We start from the raw sequence: 18,225 nt of genomic DNA, 5'->3' as shown, positions 1-18,225 counted from the left end.
AACTATAGTCCTTGGGCCAAAGCTGGTTTAGTAAATAAAGTTTAGTAAATAAAGTTTACTGTTTAGTAAATAAAGTTGTGTTGAAACATATTCTGCCTGTTTATGTATACTCCATGGCTTTTCGTACTACAATGGCAGAACTGAGTAGTCTGCAATGCCAGAGATATTTACCATCTGGCTCTTTAAAAAAAAAATGCTAGCCCTGCTCTATAGAAACCTGGGATGGATGGCCACCTCTGGACTCTATCTGGAACCAACCTCATAGCAATGGACATCCACTAAATTACCCACTTTTCTACCAAGTTTTGCCATTTTCATGTCTCAAAAGGTTACATGAGACTATCTTTGGAGTATTTTTCTAATGGGCAAGTTATCATGGAGTATAGAGCCACTCTTGTGTCACACTTGATCTTGCACTATCCTGTATCAGAGGGGGACACTTTCCCTAGGCTTTGCAGTGTGGCTACCTGTTGCTTGATATCTACGTGTTCACACATGCCTGTGCCTGCAAAGGTTTATACTTCATTCCTTCCAGTTGAAATTCCCACACATAGGTAAACACAGAGGAGATTGCTAAGGTTGATGTGTGCCAATTTTCCACCGAATGACCAAGTTTATGACACAGAACAGGTGCAATTGAAGTGGGAAAGAATTTTGCCTGGTTGGAAGTGGAATAAAAATGGAGTGGATATGTTCTGATGACTGTTAGTGAGAAAAAAAAAAAAAAGGAAAAGGTGAGATGTGGTTCTGAGGCCCTCCCTTCTTACTGGTGTGAATCGTTCTGGTCTGTTCAGGCACTCCATCTTTTTGCTGCCCCAGGAGCTCCAGGGTAGGTGGGTATAAAGGGAGGGCAGTGATGCTGAGGGAGGCAGTGTTATGGTCATTAGGAGGTCCCCAAACTTACAGAAGGCTGACTGGCAACTTTAAGTTGCCTCAGTTTCTCAGGTCTACTGGGGAATGGCTTCTTGGAGTACTTGTCCTGTATGTTTAGTTTGTCACTAGGTGAGGTGACATGAATGGACTATCAAAGGTCAAGCTGTACCCATGACTCCCAGAGGTCTAGGAGTATCTGCCCTGCTGTCGTGGTAACCACAAGAACACGTGTGGGCTTGGTGCTAGGCTGGAAGGTAGACAGCAGAGATTATAAATTGGTAGCCCACGGGGTTGATTCCAGTCAGCAGACATATTTTGACTGGCCCGTGAGTCTTTGGGATTCTATTAAGTTAATTGTTAATATTTATGAGTGGCAATACTTCATTTAAAATCTGGATTTCCAGCTTCTTTTGAAAAGTTGAAGTCTTTGGGCATTCTGGGCTTCTTCCCTACTGTATGTCAGTGATCACCTAGAGTGGAAGAATGGCTTCTCTTCAGAGAACCTGAGTACTCCAGTTTTGTTTGTTGTTTTCTCTTACACCCAACCTGTTCCCACTTTGGGGTCCTCTGCCTGGCCCCTGGGGCCTTTGAGTTTGCAACCCCTGCTCTGTGTGTTGCACAAAGAATTCACACTGTTGCAACCTTCTGTTTCTTGGGGGTCATTCTGTCTCCTTTGTCCCTTGCTAAGAGTTTCTACCTCATTCACCTGATGCGATCTAATCCTATTCCATCCCGACTGTACTGCTAACTGGAATAAACAGCCCATTTTGGAGAAGTATGTAGAGCCATTTCTTACATTGACCTGAATGAATATAAAGAGTCAATGTGTCTCATGTGCAAGGGTTATCTTAGGATGGCTAAAACCAAGCCTTTCACTGTGAATTACCATTTCTTCACGATAGGTTTCTGCATCTCATAGTTTCTGAAGAAGAGCAAAACTCACTGGTAGGGATGTATTCCTAGGATATATCTGCATTTAGTCTTAGTTGACGGTTCGGAAAATAATGTTGTGAAGACTCTTAGGTTGGTCTTCTAGAAACCCTATATTTCTCTTCAGGTGGAACAAAAATGGAGACATGCAAAGAGAATTTTAAAAAAGAGATACCTGTCATACTGTTGGGAGTCATAGGTTAGTAATCATTCTGGACCTTTTTTTTCACTGACACCTCCTACAAAGAAAAAGACAAGAAAGAATACCCCAGGTTATAACCTGTATCTTCCATAAGGTTTTTGTTTCAAACAATATCATGTGCATTAATTAGCTTGAGGCAATTTGTTTCTCTCAACTCACACCTAGGGAACTTGAAGCAACCGTGGACTCTGTGACATGTGTCAATTTACAAGATGTTTCATTCTTAATCTCAGGGTTCCTTCCATAAATATGTATTTAACATATTTTATTCAAGATCACGTCTATTTTTCCATCTCAAGTTTCAAGAACACTACCAGCACACTGACTTGCTGCTTTTCCCAAGAGTGGCGAAGATGTACTAGCATCTTTAGTCTAGATCTTTGCTTCTCAAAGTGAGAAGCATTAATCTCACATTTGTGCAGTGGCCTCCAATCCCTGCTTCCAGTTCTCCCTGAGACCAAGCTGTGTCCCTCCTGCCCCTTCAAGGGTTTGGTTCCTCAGTCCTTCCTGAGCAAAACCGTCCCTGTGTTTACATAAGCTGGTTCAAGTCTGGTTTCTGTCACTTGCAACCAAGAGTCTGGACTGATAACACTGACATTAAAATATAACGTTAATACAAATGTGTGAAAATAGTTTTGTGTCCTTTGTATGATCTCAAAGATGAAACTATAAAATCTCAGTCATGTTCTTGCTATACCATCACTTAAAAATATCTTTGTTTTCACAACTATATGGTCAACTAATCTTTGCAAAGCAGGAAAGAATATCCAATGGAAAAAGACAGTCACTTTAACAAGTGTTGGTGTTGGGAAAATTGGATGGCAATATGTCTAAGAATGAAACTAGACTGCTTTCTTATACCATACATAAGAATAGATTGAGAATGGTTGAAAGGCCTAAATGTGAGACCAGAAACCATCAAAATCCTAGAGGAGAATACAGGCAGCAACTTCTTTGACTTCAGCCATAGCCACTTCTTACTAGATGCATTGCAGAACGCAAGCAAAACAAAAGCAAACATGAACTGTTGGGATTTCATCAAGATCAAAAGTTTCTGCACAGCAGAGGAAACAATCAACAAAACTAAAAGGCAACTCATGGAATGGGAGAAGATATTTGCAAGTGACATATCTGATAAAGGGTATCCAAAATCTATATAGAATGTATCAAACTCAACACCCAAAAAGAATGAAATCTTGCCATTTGCACTGATGTGGATGGAGGTAGAATGAATTATGCTAAGCAAAATAAATCAATCACAGAAAGACAAATACCATGATTTCACCTCCTATGTGGAACTTAAGAAACAAAACAGATAAACATATGGGAGGAGAAAACAGAAATAAACCACAGGAGACTCTTAATGATAGAAAACAAACTGAGGGTTGATGGAGGGGAAGTGGGTGTGGGGATGGGCTAGATGGGTGATGGGTACTAAGGAGGGCACTTGTGATGAACACTGAGTGTTGTATGTGAGTGATGAATCACTGAATTCTCCTGAAACCAATGTTGCACTGTATGTTAACTAAATAAAATTTAAATTAAAAAAAAAATCTTTGTTTTCAAAATTCTAATTGAATGGGCATACGAACTACAGAAAGTTGTATTGTGTGTGAAGTAGAAAGTATCTATGAACAAGAAAAAAATCTTATTAAGGCTTTCAAAATATTGTCAGCACTAAAGTTAGTACTAATTTTCATACTTAGTACTGTTTTCCTTTAGTATTACCATTACTATACAATTGTCATTATTATAGCGTGAATAGTATGCTAGAGTTACTATTACTATAGTACTTCAGCATATGGTGATGTTTAGTGCTATTTTCCTTCAGTGACCTCTAGAGTCTTATAATGTAATTGCAGGAAAGTCTAAGAACCCTCTAGAGTAGACGGGTGTCCGGGGCCTCCTTTCCTAGCAGTCCTATGCTATAGCGTGGAGTGCCCTGTACTTGAGTGGACACACGGAAGGTCTCCGAGAGCCTGGGGCTCACCAGCTGGTCATGGGGTCAAAGGAAAAAACAAAGTCCAAAGAGCTTAAGAATAAAGCTGCGGGTTTTTTTTGTTTTTGTTTTTTTTTGTTGTTGTCAGGAAGGAAAACAAACTTGGTTGAGGGGTGTTATGGGCAGGTGAGTGAGGAGGAAGGTCAGGTGGTGCTGTGTGGGAGAAGGCGTAGCTAATGAAGGACTGGCAAGCTGCTCTCTGTCCAGGAAAGGCTGAGTCACAGTCTGTATCATTCATTAAGCAAGTCCCACCACTCACAGGGGGAGGGAAGAGTCTTCAGTTAGACTGTGAGGGTCTGTGTCCTGAGGGTCTCAAAGTTGAAGGTCCTCTCACACCAACAGAGGGGAGAATGACGTTCAGTTTAGACACACCTAGGTGAGTGCTACTTGAATGAAGAACATTCCTTTTACATGAATCATTCATTTGTTTGGTTGGTCAGTCCAGAGGCCTTGATTGAGGGCCTACTCTGCTCAGGCAGTCCCCCAGGCTTTGCCCAAAAACAACACCTTGGCCTCTCCATAAGGGGCTTCTTATCCAACAGGGAGAGAATAATGCAAAAGTGGATGCGGGTTTCCCCTTAAGTGTCTCTTCAGAGCTGACTGGGACACAAAGGAAGCAGAGGTCACTTCTACCTGGGGCTATCTGGAAGGCTTAATGGAGGGGACTCTGGACCTAAAGGGTCTTGTTTTTAAGAGGTCTCGCCTTAGGTCATGATTTAATGCTCTGTTTTCATGCTTGTGCTTGAGGCACAGGGACTACTTTGAGTAACTCTTAAATTACGCAGGTTTAAGTGGGGGAGTGTTACTATCCAGCTTGAGTTTTTCTTAAATATTTATTTTTGAGAGAGAGAAAGCACACCCGCATGGGACCTGTACTTTAGATTTCCCCTCACTTAAGATTATGCTTTTATTTTTTTAGATGTTTATTTATTTTGAGGGAGGGGTGGAGGAGCATAGAGAGAGGGAGACAGAGAATCCTAAGCAGGCTCTGTGCTGATGGCACAGGGCCTGATGTGGAGCTCAAACCCATGAACCATGAGATCATGACTTGAGCCAAAACCAAGAGTCAGCTGCTGAACTGACTGAGCCACCCAGGCGCCCCTAGCCAACTTGAGTTTTTAAAGCTTCACAGCTACTGAGTCAAAGCAGACCAGTCAGAGGGCTATGGCAGGTGGAGGGGAGAGAGAGATGAAGGTGGCCAGAACTAGGGGGATGGCAGCAGAGGATGAGGGACTCAAGTGACATTAAGGAAGCAGAAATAATAAGACACTGTGATGAGTGTGATATGAGCAAACACTAGGGATACAAATAGGTTAAGACTAGAAGGCTCTTGGCTCTCAAGGACTTTACAATCCATTTAACAAGCTGGCTGGGAAGGTGGAGCCCACTGGCCAGGAGCAGCTAAATATATAAGTCAGATGTGTGGTGTGCCAAGAGGCAGTGTGGAAAATCACTCAGGGCCGTGCCTTTTTCTGCCCACTTATTCTCAGTCCAATGCCATGTCCCTTAGGGAAAACCTATTCTCCATGGAAGAATGGAAAAGTGGGCATTCACCTCCAAAGCACTGAAAAATACATTTATATTAAAAAAAAATACAAATGATGGGGAAATTTATTGAGTTCTCAGAAACTGGAAAGTAAAAGGAATTATGACAAACATGTAGGAGGTAGGTCTAGGGACTCTGGGAGATATTGGGCTCTACGCAACCCACCGTGAGCTCAAAGACCATCTTGGGTGCGTGGATGGAAGCATAGCCTATAGGACAAGCCAGGCCATGTTTGGACTGCTACATTTTAAGAGAGAGACTCATGTAGAATGTCCAGGTTGATGGAAACCACATCTTAAGGAACTGTTGAAGGGAACCTAGAAAAGGGAGCAGTCACATGAAGGTTAGATAAAGGTCTTCGAACATCTGAGGAGCGTGTCAGTGGACAGGATGGCTGGAGAGATGCTGTGGGGGACCTTGGGTGGAAGAAGATGCACATCTCCAAGCAGTGCACCTACTCCAGACCTTGGGCTGCATTTTGTTCTCAGGATAGATTAAGCCTCTCCTGAGAAGACCAGGGTCTTTATCCTGCAAGAAAGCAGGTGCCAGGTGTGTGATATGGTTCCGGGGACATGTTAAAGCCCTGCTCCATGCTTCCCTTTAAAATTCTTCTCTAATGCTTTATGCCTTTACCTCAGTGGATCTCAACTGTTTCGGGGCAGGGGGGCGGTCCAGTCTCCTCAAAGAATATAATGGAAGTTACAGGCCTCTCCCCTTGAAAGATGGGTAGAAGGGGATTCACAGACTCGCCCCCCCCCCAATAAATCTGTGGGTGCCACATTAAGCTTTGGCTGCAGGCTCTGGTCACTGTTAAAATGCAAAAGCTCATGGAAAAAAACACAAATTGATAAATACAATCTATTGAATAAAATGAAAAAGGGATGTGCAAGCTATTTTTGGTCAGTGGCAAAAAAGAACAGGACCTACAAGCAGTAGATCCCTTTGTGGGTAGAAGGAAGGTAAGTTTTGGAGAAGCAAGGCTGGAGGCTAAAGAAGAATCCTCCAATGCAAGGTCTGGGGCCTCTCTAGTTAAGCCATCAGCCACCATTGCAACTCTGGATCATTTGAGATGAATTATGCATGTTGTCTGCCCCTAGGGGGCTTAGGTGTCATATGAACAACTTGTACCTTCTGGGCAGAAGAATTGACTGGAGGGATAAGAGATCTCTTTGGAGGCACTGAGGAGAGTGTGATTAATTTTATCTGTATGAGGAGGACCCACGGTGATATTTGAGCTTGACTTTGAAAAATGAGTCAGGATATTTTCCAGTTGGAGAATAAAAACAGTATGGCTCATGAACAACAAAAGAACAAAAGGTATAGCATCTTGTGACAGGGTACGTGACTTGGGATGGGAGAAGAAAGAACATGACCAAGAATGAAGCTGAAAATGTAGTTTGGGGCCACACGGTGAAGGGTCTTGAAAGGTTTGCTGTGGACTTCAGACTTTATCCTATGGGAAATAGGAAGCTAGGGAAGGTCTTTAAGAAGAGGACCCACCCAATTTGAGAAAGATAACTCTGCTGCAGTGTGGAGGACGAATCCTCAGGAGGCTAACCCCTTTGGTGGCACCTCTTTGTGCGGGATCATTGCTATTTTCCTGTCTTAGTGTTCAAGCTAGAGTAGGGTCAGAGAGAACACCCCTACTTCGATCTTGGAAAACTCCAGTGCATTTCCCCAGATCGCACACCTCTTTGTCCTCTTGTGTTTCCTTTCCCCTACTAGAAACTACAACATTGAAGGGACAACTGTAAAAATCGCCCCTTGAAAAATCTTTCCATATGGACCCAGTGAGTCATTGCTTATATAGCCTGTACATAAATTAACATGAAATGCCATATCCCCCTCATGTTTTTACATCAAGGGTACCAGAGTATCATGCATCCTGATGCATCAGAACCGTACGATACACAGGGCTTCTGTGCTAACACTTGAATAGGTACTTCATGGGCAGCCCGAGGAAGCCATGAGTGCACTGGGGGGTGGGCTGGGGTGGGTTGGGGCTAACCTTCATAACCAAATCTCTTGATTCAGTTTAAAAGATCAGATGTCCAAGTGTTAGGTTGCCATAGGCTCTTAAGCTGAGACCATTAACATCAAGAAGGCTCTCAAAGGAGGACAGACCCACCTTCTCACCTGGCATCGAACCGACATTGATAATCTACTCTTCCTAAATAAAAGGGTTTTAGAGGTCATGGCAATAAGAGCGGAGGGCAATGCTTGGGGATGTGCCTTAAAGTTGTGTTTACATAGCAAGAAGCTGTTTTGACTAAGTTTAGTTGGTATTGTGGGGCATTGTGCACTGCTGGAGTTTATGGGATGGAGCTAGGGGTTCTGTCTGCACTTTGGCCTTCCCACTACTCTGTCTCTGGCATCTGGAAACACATCCGGGTGAGGGCAAATGGCTGCCCTTGAAAGTGGGCCGCACCTGGTGCAAGGAGGACAGTGAGGTTGTGGATCTCCATCAGGTGCCTTGTACCCCCCACTTTGAACATCCTCTCTCTCCTGGAGTTTCCCCTTCTGTCTCCTTCCCCTCATGGGCAAAGGCCCATTTCCATCAAAACTTGGACTCTGACATTTGGGAAACATTTTTAAGAACAACTTCAAGACCAGGTATAGAGGAAGGACTCCAGGACCTGGCATCATTCTAGAGGGTTCAGAGTCTCAACTCAGTAGGCCATCTCAGATAGGTGCCTCACCTCTCTGAGTCTCATTTGTAAAATGCTGTCACAATTCCTACCCTTCAGGGTTATGATGAGGACCGAGGGGATTTGAAAATGCTTTCTAGATTTAAAAGTAAGACATCAGCATAAGGTATTGGTAGGCTTTGTCATTCTTGTAGCACCATTCTTATGGGCTTCTCATCTCCTGGCCAGGCCCAGTCATCTCTAAGACGTGGGAAATTGGACCTATTATCTGGCATTTACTTTGAGATACTGTGAGGTGGTAAAAAGACTCATAATAACACAGAAGTCCACCTCCCTAGACCCCATCATCACCAAGATAAAATGGAGGTGAAATTTCTCCTCTCTCCTACCTGCCAGTCTCCTCTTTCCAGACTTAATTTTAGTTTTGGGGATTTTTTTTTCCCCTCTCAAGGTTACCTTTCACATACATTTAAATTCGTTATGGAGAACAATGAAGGTTGGGTACCCAGGTGAATTTGTCCCTAGTTCTATAACTTCCTAACTGTCTTGAGGTCTTTGCATTTTAATAGTAAATCTCAGTATCCAATGAAGTGAATATATAATGGTCAAATTTATGATTATAGTCATAAAAACTCAAATAGAAGAGAACAGAGGCAAGGTGTATTCAAATCATACCATGCTGTCATCCACTTTTTCCACTTGGTAAAGCTAACCCTATTGGGCGGTGTTATGTTAAAAAAAAAATAAAAAAGCAGTGGGAGGAAATAATTTAAAAAGCCAGCACTGTTAGACCGGGAATGGGGCTAGTTAAAAAGGAACACAGGCTGTGATAAAGATGTGGAAAAACAGTAGAAGCTCACCCTTGTGCTCTAGCCCAGATGTTCGTCTGAGTGGATCACCTCTAGGTGCAGAAGGCAGGGTCAGATTCCTCTGCTGGATATGGTGGGCAACTAGGACTCCACACAGGAGACATCAGCAAATGACTATTGAATGGCTAAAGCTATAATTTCGGCTTGAGACTTTCAGCAGTAGCCCTGTTTTGCCTTTGGGGAGTGAGACAATACAACCAGGATCTGTGACTGAGCTTGATTTGCTGTGGCTGATTTTGTTGTTGTCTCGGTAAAATAATTAGCCTTTGTTTCCACCCCACCGACCCCTTTTCATTCAAATCCAGTAATCGTTGTGAGGCTCATTTCTGCTCTTCCTTTTAACCTGTGTCCTTGCCAAATCCTTGCCCCTTTTCTTCCTCTTCTCTCTTTCTCCTTCTCTCTCAAAGTCACCATGCATGGAAAGCATGTGGGCCCTGCCACTTACCCACAGAATGACACAGGGGATGTTCAAAGTCAAGAGTCAATGTTCTCAGTGTGGGGACAAGGTCATCCACCTCACAATGGAATGTGACACATGGTAATATTCTTCCATCCTTGTGGCTAGGTTCTGGGGCCACAGCCTGAGTAAAATCCTGTTTCTGCTTTGAGCACTGGGTGGGCAGTGATAGGAGTGGGGTTCTTGGGGTCAGACTGGGCTTTAAAACAAACAGAAAAGCCCCCTGTGAATCTCAAACCATCTGCTGTATTTACTTTATTGTCCCCCTGAATGGAACTTGGAACAATTTGTAACCACATAATGTAGTGATAGAAAAGTCACCAAGAAGAAACCCGCCAGTAAAAGTTTTAGGAGAATCAACCTGACTGGCTGCTATGGTTACAGAGCTCTTTCCTCTAAGCTACCTTTCTCTGCAGGCAGACCATCCTCTCCGAACGCTTCTAAGAATGGAAGCTAGTCTCTTAGGAGGAGGCAGACGGGTGGTTTGAGGAAACGTCTGACACAGCAGGAGAAACAACTTCAACGGAGACACTGTTGGCCAAAGCAAGCCGTTAAAACTGCCTCTACTGACACCTGGTGGAGAGTGGGGTCGCTTCCCTGTGCCAAGGAAAATAAAGTACGTGTGCACGCCTGTGTGTGTGTTGAGGGGGCTGGAAACAAACTCCTCACAGCAGGGGGATTAAATAACTCCTGAGGAATGAGGGTACCATGCAGAACCGCCAGATGCTCGAATATGTAATTGTGGTTAGGTGACTCACTGAGACACATGCATGAAAAACAACAAACGAGAATGTGAAAATAAAACATTAGGACTGAAGCAAACGATATTATTGATTTCTTAAAAGTGTTTGATGATGAATAAGACAACAACATCAAACAAGAACCCACTTCCTCTCCCCCCCCCCACCCACGTTGGATAGCTTTTGACACAGGGAGCATCTACACCCCAGGGGGACGGCATTACACAGACAGAGCTCACGCTCTGTCTCTGGAGTCTGCAGTGAGCTCTCTGCATGTGTTTAACACCCAGGGAAAAAGAACCATCTTCTAGGGCTGCCTGGGTGGCTCAGTCGATTGAGCATCTGTCCCACTCTTTATTTCAGCTCAGGTCGTGATTCCAGGGTGCGGGATCGAGCCCTGTGTTGGCCTCAGCGCTGAGCATGGAACCTGCCTAAGATATTCTCTCTCTCTCTCTCTCTCTCTCTCTCTCTCTCTCTCTCTCTCTCTCTCTCAAATAAATAAGAAAGAAGAACCATCTTCCCTAAGGGGGTATTATGAAGATGAATTTGCCTGTAGAATTCTTTGAAGATGAGAACAAAATTCTCCTAACAAATACCATTATAAACTGTTCACTACTTTTTAAAAAACATTTTTAATGTTTATTTTTGAGAAAGAGTGAGTGTGTGGGGGGGGGGGCAGAGAAAGAGAGAGGGACACACAGAATCTGAAGCAGGCTCCAAGCTGTCTGCACGGAGCCCGACGTGGGGCTTGATACCTGTGAGGTCATGACTTGAGCTAAAGTCCAACCCTTAAGCGACTGGGTCACCCAGGGACCCCTGTTTACTACTTCTTAAATTGCCAAATGGAGAGGGAGGGGGACGACATTACCAACTTCCTACAGAAATATACTTCATAAACTTATATTGTCTTCATTCTCCCCTTTGTTGGGTTCTTCTTGTTTGATACGACTTCATGAAGGTCTTTTGGGGTAACTTTATTGGTAAAGTCGATGGTTTCTTGTGAGGTGTCATGCACATAGTATATAGGACACACACGGCTGGATTTTGTCTTTAACAATCTGTTTTAAAGGGGATTTTCAGGAATGCACAAGAGCGATTATTAGTTCAAATCTGTAAGAACTAATCCATGATGCTCAAGTCATAAAGGAAGGGCTGGGGCACTGAATGAGAATTTAGGTTGGTATTTCAAAAAAAAAAAACTACAGAAACCCTAGTTAAGGATTGAATTAAAATGGGCAGATCTAGGTAGGAAGGTAAGAAAGAAAAGCCCCGGAGAGATTCCAAGTAGTTATACTTTTCTTACGTTTTTTATTCCCTGATATTTAAGTTACATTTAGAAGGTATATCTCCTTAAATGTGCTGGCTCAAATGTATGATTCTGACCAGAAAGGGTATAGTCTGAATATACCTCCTCCTGGAGTCAGTGACTCTAGGACATAGATTCCAACTTTCTCAGTTCGTGGTACCTTCAGTGTTTTGGTAATTTTTTTCATCATGACCCCAGGTCAAAACATAGAAAGTTTTATTGTATTTATAAGTAATTAGGTCCAACCTAATTAGTACTATTTGCATGGTTGTAGCTGTGTTTCCCTTGAAAATTCAAGATATCCCGTTGTGTAGGACCATAGGTCTGTCCTAGCACTCCCAGGATGGGAACCCTGGTGGTAACAGTTTCAGGAATCAGTGAAAAGTTCAAGGCTGTGGTTTATACGATCCCTTTTTACCCCTCACTCTTTGTGAGACCATGGCCACGTAATTTGACCTTTCATTTTAATGCTGCTAAGCAGGTCACTCTGGCTTACTATCGTGGAGTAGAGAAGAGAATGAGACCTAGGGTGAAGCCTTTGCAGGATTTAAGCCAGAGCAGGGAATAAATAAGATCTGACCAACAATAGTGTTTCCTGAGCCCCTGTCATAGGGGAGGTTATGATGAGGGGAGGTCACTCTAAAAAGCGAAAGAACACAGCCCTTGTATCATTTAAGAAGGGCAATGAAATAAGTCACATTTTCACTGGGAATTAGAGGGATGCTAAAGGTAGCTGAGAAGCTGGCCAGGTCCTAAGTCCTTAGGTGAAAATCTGACAGATGGGCATGAAATGTTAAACACGTTGGAACAGTTGTCTGCGTATCTCAATAGATCTATAGATGGCAGGCTGCCTGTTTTTCCATCCTGTTCTGTTTCTGAGTTACACGTGTCGGTGAAGCTACATACGAACTAAACTAGTGGTTCTCAGACTTTGGGGAGCACCTGGAGGGCTTCTTAAAATGGATCGCTGGGCTCCACCCCCAAAATTTCTGACTTAGCCAGTCTTGGGTGTGGGTCTGAGGGTCTGTATTTCTAACAAGTTCCCAGGTGATCTGACTATACTATCCAGGGATCACACGTTGGGTGCCACCAGCCTACACCATTTGGGAACATGTGAGAGAAATCGAGGTGCTACCTTGGGAGGCTGCACGGACAGCGGGCAGGCAACCCCGCTTCTCCATTCCTGACCGCACAGTCAGCCTTGTCTAGAGCACTACCAGTGACAGGTGCTTACCAAGGCACCCAGCTCTGAGGGTAGAGAGTTACTGTCCGTGAAGGCTACTTGCGTTGTAAGTGGGCGCCCTTGAATCAGAGACACTCAAGGCTTGTAGTAATAAAGTGGCGACAAGACCTGGTATATGAAGGAGCTTTCCAAAGAGGTTGGCTTTGTCCTCTTGCTTAAGTTAAGGACAGGACGTATGCACAGGCTTGGAGGCTGCAGGGAAAGTGGTTCTTAATCTCAAGAAGGGGATTCACCGCAGAGTCGGCTGAGAAGCCTTGCTCGCCGTCTCCGTGGCTGGCCCCAGGCGTGTGTACCTAGACGAGGCTTCCCAGCTGATTCTGCTGAGAATTTCTGCTCAGGAAAGAAGGGCTTGAGTATGAGCACAGCCGTGGTGGGAGCCCACCCTACTGTCACCCTCTTACTCCTGTAGCCATTTGCCTGCTGCTGTGAACTCACATGCATGCTCGTTGATTAGGAGTCACAGACGCACCCCTGCTGCATATGTCCTGTTTGACTTCACAGGCCCGCAGGGAACTCTCTACCTGTGCCTCTTACCTCCCTTCCCAGTGGTGGCAACATCACGGCCGGTGTGGTTTATCCAAAGCACCCCGCTAATCAAAACCCATCAGCTACGTACTAGAGGACACATTCAACGAGTGGGAACAAATCGACTGCACCTTACGGGTGGGGCTTCTGCACTCAACCCACACTCCACCTCTTCTCCCGGCCCATGTGCTTATTTCCTTAGGTTCTCAAAGTGTGGCTCCCAGATCGGCAGCCTCAGCATCACCTGGGAACTCATGAGACTGTAGATGCTCAGACTTTACCCCAGACTTCCTGAATCCGAAACTCTGAGGGTGGGGCTAGCAGTTTTGTTTTAACAGGTCCTCCAGGTGATGAATCTGGTGCATGCAGGGGTTTAAGAATCACTCACTGCTTTACAGAATCTCTGTACCTCCCTCCCCATGACCCCAGATTAGAAGTTAAGAGGGAGAGCCCACTCTCCTTCCTCTCCCTACCAGCTGACCCAGGGATCAGCACATAGCACATCCTCCAGAAGCATTTGTTAGCTACTGAAGCTAGGGCAGCTCGCTTCCTGATTATAAGAGTGAATAAACACTCCCTTGGCGTGCCACCCCCGAGAGGAAGCCAACGCTGCATCTAAATCATCTCGTGTTTCTTATGGGCTGTATTTTCCATACTTATAAATCAACTTTCCCTAAATTCTCTCCCAAGATTTTTACATTCCTTTCAGCTCAGGAAGCCAAAAACAAGATGCCATGTTTTAGCCAGTCAGTTTCCTGCTTGGGGGGGGGGGGGGGGGCATGTCTGCATGATTGTTAAATTCCATACTCCCAGCATTGTGATTATTTTCTGAACAATAGAATGGGATTGCTGATTCATGCTCAGCTCACGGCTCCAGGCATCTTTTTTTTCCTGCTGTACTTGTGCCGATGCAACACAATAATGTTCTATTCATCCCTCTGAATTAGAAATGCCAACAGCTCAGATATGCAACCGAGGAGGAGTCCTCCCTCTGCTTATTTAAAGGCTTCCCACAAATAACACATTTTGAAAGATTATATGGCATTCACTTTGAGCAATTTGGCTTGGGCAAGGATGGTTAGACCTTATCTTTTTATCAGCTGCCCCTTGCACAATGCCTGGAACACTGTAATGGTAATTCTCAAAATATGCTTGTGGAGTGAATCACATACTCACTTCCTGAGGTTCAAGCATTATCCTTCTATTCTGCCCTGATAGGTGACAATAAGCCCTGTGTCAAGTGCAGGGAGAAAGCCCAGGTCTCACATTCAGGCTCGTGTTTGGATCCAGTCGAAGAATGGGACTGATGGGTCCAGGTGGGCTTCCTGCGGCCTCATCCTGGTCTGCACGCTGTCTGCTGTTCCAATTCTGGCCCTCCTGTCGCATTGAGCTCTCTGGTCCCCTCTCAGCACAGCTTTGCCAGTAGTGGCCAAGGCCAGTTGAGGGTTTTTGTTTCCCGGCTGCAAAGTTGAACCCGTGAGACTGCTTAGCACTCCTAAAACCCTAATGGTCAACCTGAGCCGTGTATCGAATCACCTGGGTGGCTTTGCAAAGTCCTGGTGCCCAGGCTGAATCCTAAACCAATTAGTGTTGTGACTCAGGCCTCAGCTTTGTAGAGCTGCCCGGGGGTGGTTCAGATGTGCAGCCAAGGTTGAGAACCACTGCTCTAAAGTGGCCTCTGAAATAGTGTCTGGGAGGCCTCCCTGTTCCGCTCTTGCTTTCTTTGGATTGCCTCTCAACATGGCAGTCAGAGTGGTCCCTTGAGAATGTCAGCGGGCGAGCTCTGTGCTCAAAACCCCACTGTAGCGCCCATAACCTACCCCATTTGCCTCTCTGTCGTGGTCTCCTACTTCCCTCCCTATTTCGGCTTCATCAACCTCCTTGTTGTTCCTGGAACCTGTTATCCATGCCCCCACCAGAAAGCCTTTGCACTGGGATTGTTCCTCTGCCCGAAATGCCAATCCCCTGGACACCTGCTCAGGTCCCTCCTTCACTCCCACGAAGTCTTGCAAACCTTAACTTCTCAGGATGCCTACCTTGGCCACTCCAGTCCCTGCTGTAATCTTCCCCATCCCTGTGCACTGCCTTCCCAATCCCCTTGTCCTGTTCCACTCTTGCTTTTCCCACAGTAGGTAGCCTGTCTTACCACGCGGCACAGTTTGCTTCTTTTTTTCTTGTTGGTGCTTATTATTCTGTCTCCCTGTGCTAGGAGGTCAGCTCCTTGAGGCCAGGGGTCTTTATCTTGTTCACCGATTACCCCAAGTACTCAGTGTGTGGCACACTGCAGGCCCTGGATACGTGTGTAATGAAGAACGATTTTCTCCTCTGTAGGTGGTGGTGGAGACGGGGGCTGAATGAAGGAGGGAAGGCTCAGTGATGCATGAAGAAAATGAATTTTCTCAAAAATGACAGATTTTGAGGGAACACTTATCATTTGATTCTAATTATAAGTCAAGGGAAGGGACTGCCAGGCGATGTCTAGGTTAAAAAAAAAATCACACAGATAGAAAGCGGATGAATAGTTATCTAGAGCTGGGCAGTGGGGGTGTGTGGCAGGTGGTGCAGGGATGGGAATGATTGCTAATGGGAACAAGTGATGGGTGATGGAGATGCCCTAAGATGAGATTAGGGTGATCACTGCACAATTCTGTAAAAATACCAACATCCACCGAACTGTACACTTTCAGTGGGTGGTGAAGTTTGTTGTGTGAATTATGTCTCAATAAAACTGTCAAAAATGTACACTTAACTGAAGCATCCTACAGTGTCAAATCTAAATCTAAATAGGCCATTATTATTTCTTTTCAGTCCCCTGGAGTTTCTCTGGGTTGGAATTTCTCTGGGTTTGGAATCGGAGCTGGGAGAAGCTTCTTTAGCCCTCATTTGCTGCCTGAGAGATCTATTATTAAAGAAACATAACGACATTTTTGATCAAGGTTTAACTCAAGAGTAGTTTATTGGAGTGAAGTGCCTTTTCCCTTAATAACTTCCACACCTATCCAAATTCCGGTCTTTTTTGGGGGACCAGTAGTTTTGGAAAACAAGCAGCTACTTTGTGTGAAACACAGCTTTGTATAGATTTGACACTCCTGAACTTATAATGCCAAGAAAAACCCTAGCCATGGTGACATTTACCATCTACGGATGGCCAGTTGTGCCACACATCACAGAGTTCTATTTTTCTTCAGCTGTGAACTGAGATGCTGCTTGGCTGGCAGTCTTACGAACCTTCCTTCAACTCGCTGACATCCTGGTTATCTAGTAACATGTATGGAACGATGACAGCACGTTACGATTTAAATCGTGGGTAGCAACAGCTCAATGAAGACCATTCTCCCTCCCCCAGGGAGCTCAAAAGCACACCTTGTTAGCCTATGAAAGGGGAAACCTTCCTTCTGCTCAGGGTTCTGGCTTTACCCATTTCACTAGGCAGTCCCTCAGATGGGAGCAACGCTGTGACATAGGAAGATTCTTGGGGACTACTGTGTCTCCAGGAAATTCCTAAGCACACAGCCAATATCTCATCAATAGGCAAACTGTTCAAAGGAAGAGACGCTCATAGGTGTTTCCTGCTCATTGATGAAACAGAGGGCTAGAGGGACAGAGAAACTCCCCCTGTATCTCCCGGGTGGTGAGAGGAGTTCGGATGCAACCCAGAGCCAGTGTTCTTGATTGCTGAGACATAGTGCTTTCCACCCGTCATATGCACATCACTCAGCTGGGTGCCAGCTGACGGGCACAGGGATGACTAATCCCTTCTTGTTCCCTCTGCTAGCACTGCCCAGTAGAGATGACAGAACATACCAATATTAATTAGAGGATGTTGTATTTGGTACTCTAGTGGAAGTGCAAAGGGTCATGGAAGTGTGTGGGAGAGAGAGTAACCAAAAAAACCCAAGTCTCCAAAACAAAGATGCTCTGCAAATCATTACACCATCCTTGTGATGGGGGTCATGCCAGTGTTCCTGGTCAATATCCAGCTGTGAACTGAGGGTCCTCCAGAATGTGGGTTGTACAAAGGGTGGGTGATTGGGCTAAAATCATGCTGACCATGCAACCTGGGTGCTTGGACAGAATATCTACATCAGCTTGGTTTAGTATCATTTGTACATTTGTCCTTTAGGAAAAAGCCAGTATGTCTCTTGAAGAAATGTTATGAAGGTTAAATGAGTTCATACAAGAAAAGTGCTTAGGACAGTGCCTTACCCATAGTAAATGCTCAATAAATGTGAGTTGTTCTTGTTCTGCATTGTTAATTATAGAGTCTACAGAACTGAGTACCCGCTACTAGGGACTTAACTGCATAGGGTCCTGGTTATTTTGTTGCACAATGAGAGAGGAGCTGGCATGTTAAGCTGTGGTCTCTTCCTGAGGTAGCTGAGATGGGCAGCAGGCGGTAAGGGAGTAGAGAGTTCGTTAAGTGTCATTGTTGTCTGTTGAGAACTTGATTTACTCCATGTAGGGTCATAGTTTATAAAAAGGGCATGGTATTAGACATAGTATGTGTCAGGGCACAACAATTTTTTACGAAGTAGTTGATAATAGGGGTGCCTGGGTGGCTCTTTCGGCTCAGGTCTTGATCTTAGTTTGTGAGTTCGAGCCCCCCATCGGGCTCTGTGCTGACAGTGCGGAGCAAGCTTGGGATTCTGTCTCCTTCTCTCTCTACCCCTCTCCCACTTGCTTTCTGTCTCTCTCTCAAAATAAAAAATTAAAATCAAAAAAATCAAAACAAAACAAAGTAGTCGATAACATAGGAAAGCATGGGATTTCCATTCTCTAGCCTGATACTGTAAAAGATTTGATAAGAGAGTAACCTACTTCTGCGGAGACAGCAGCATTTGCAAAACGGACTCTTTTAAGCGGTGCTGAAATGACTAATGAGTACCA

At 44.7% G+C, this 18,225-nt stretch overlaps 1 protein-coding gene across 5 annotated transcripts in view; it reads right to left on the bottom strand.

The window, feature by feature from the left end:
• The window catches only part of THRB (thyroid hormone receptor beta), a 391,410-nt gene that overhangs the window by 109,953 nt on the left and 263,232 nt on the right, over window positions 1-18,225 (bottom strand). For 4 of the 5 annotated variants that reach the window (XM_040480053.1, XM_040480052.1, XM_040480056.1 and 1 more), the window contains one exon: window positions 1,979-2,042. The exons of the other annotated variant lie outside the window; for it this stretch is intronic. In XM_040480053.1, coding sequence (XP_040335987.1) covers window positions 1,979-2,000 — 22 coding nt within the window. In that variant the 5' untranslated portion in view covers window positions 2,001-2,042. The remainder of the gene's footprint in view (window positions 1-1,978; window positions 2,043-18,225) is intronic. 5 annotated transcript variants of the gene reach the window in all.

This window comes from Herpailurus yagouaroundi, unplaced genomic scaffold (assembly GCF_014898765.1).
Source record: "Herpailurus yagouaroundi ecotype Mexico unplaced genomic scaffold, PumYag 159, whole genome shotgun sequence".
NCBI classification, from domain to species: Eukaryota; Metazoa; Chordata; class Mammalia; order Carnivora; family Felidae; genus Herpailurus; species Herpailurus yagouaroundi.
This window is presented reverse-complemented; position numbering and strand designations above follow the sequence as displayed.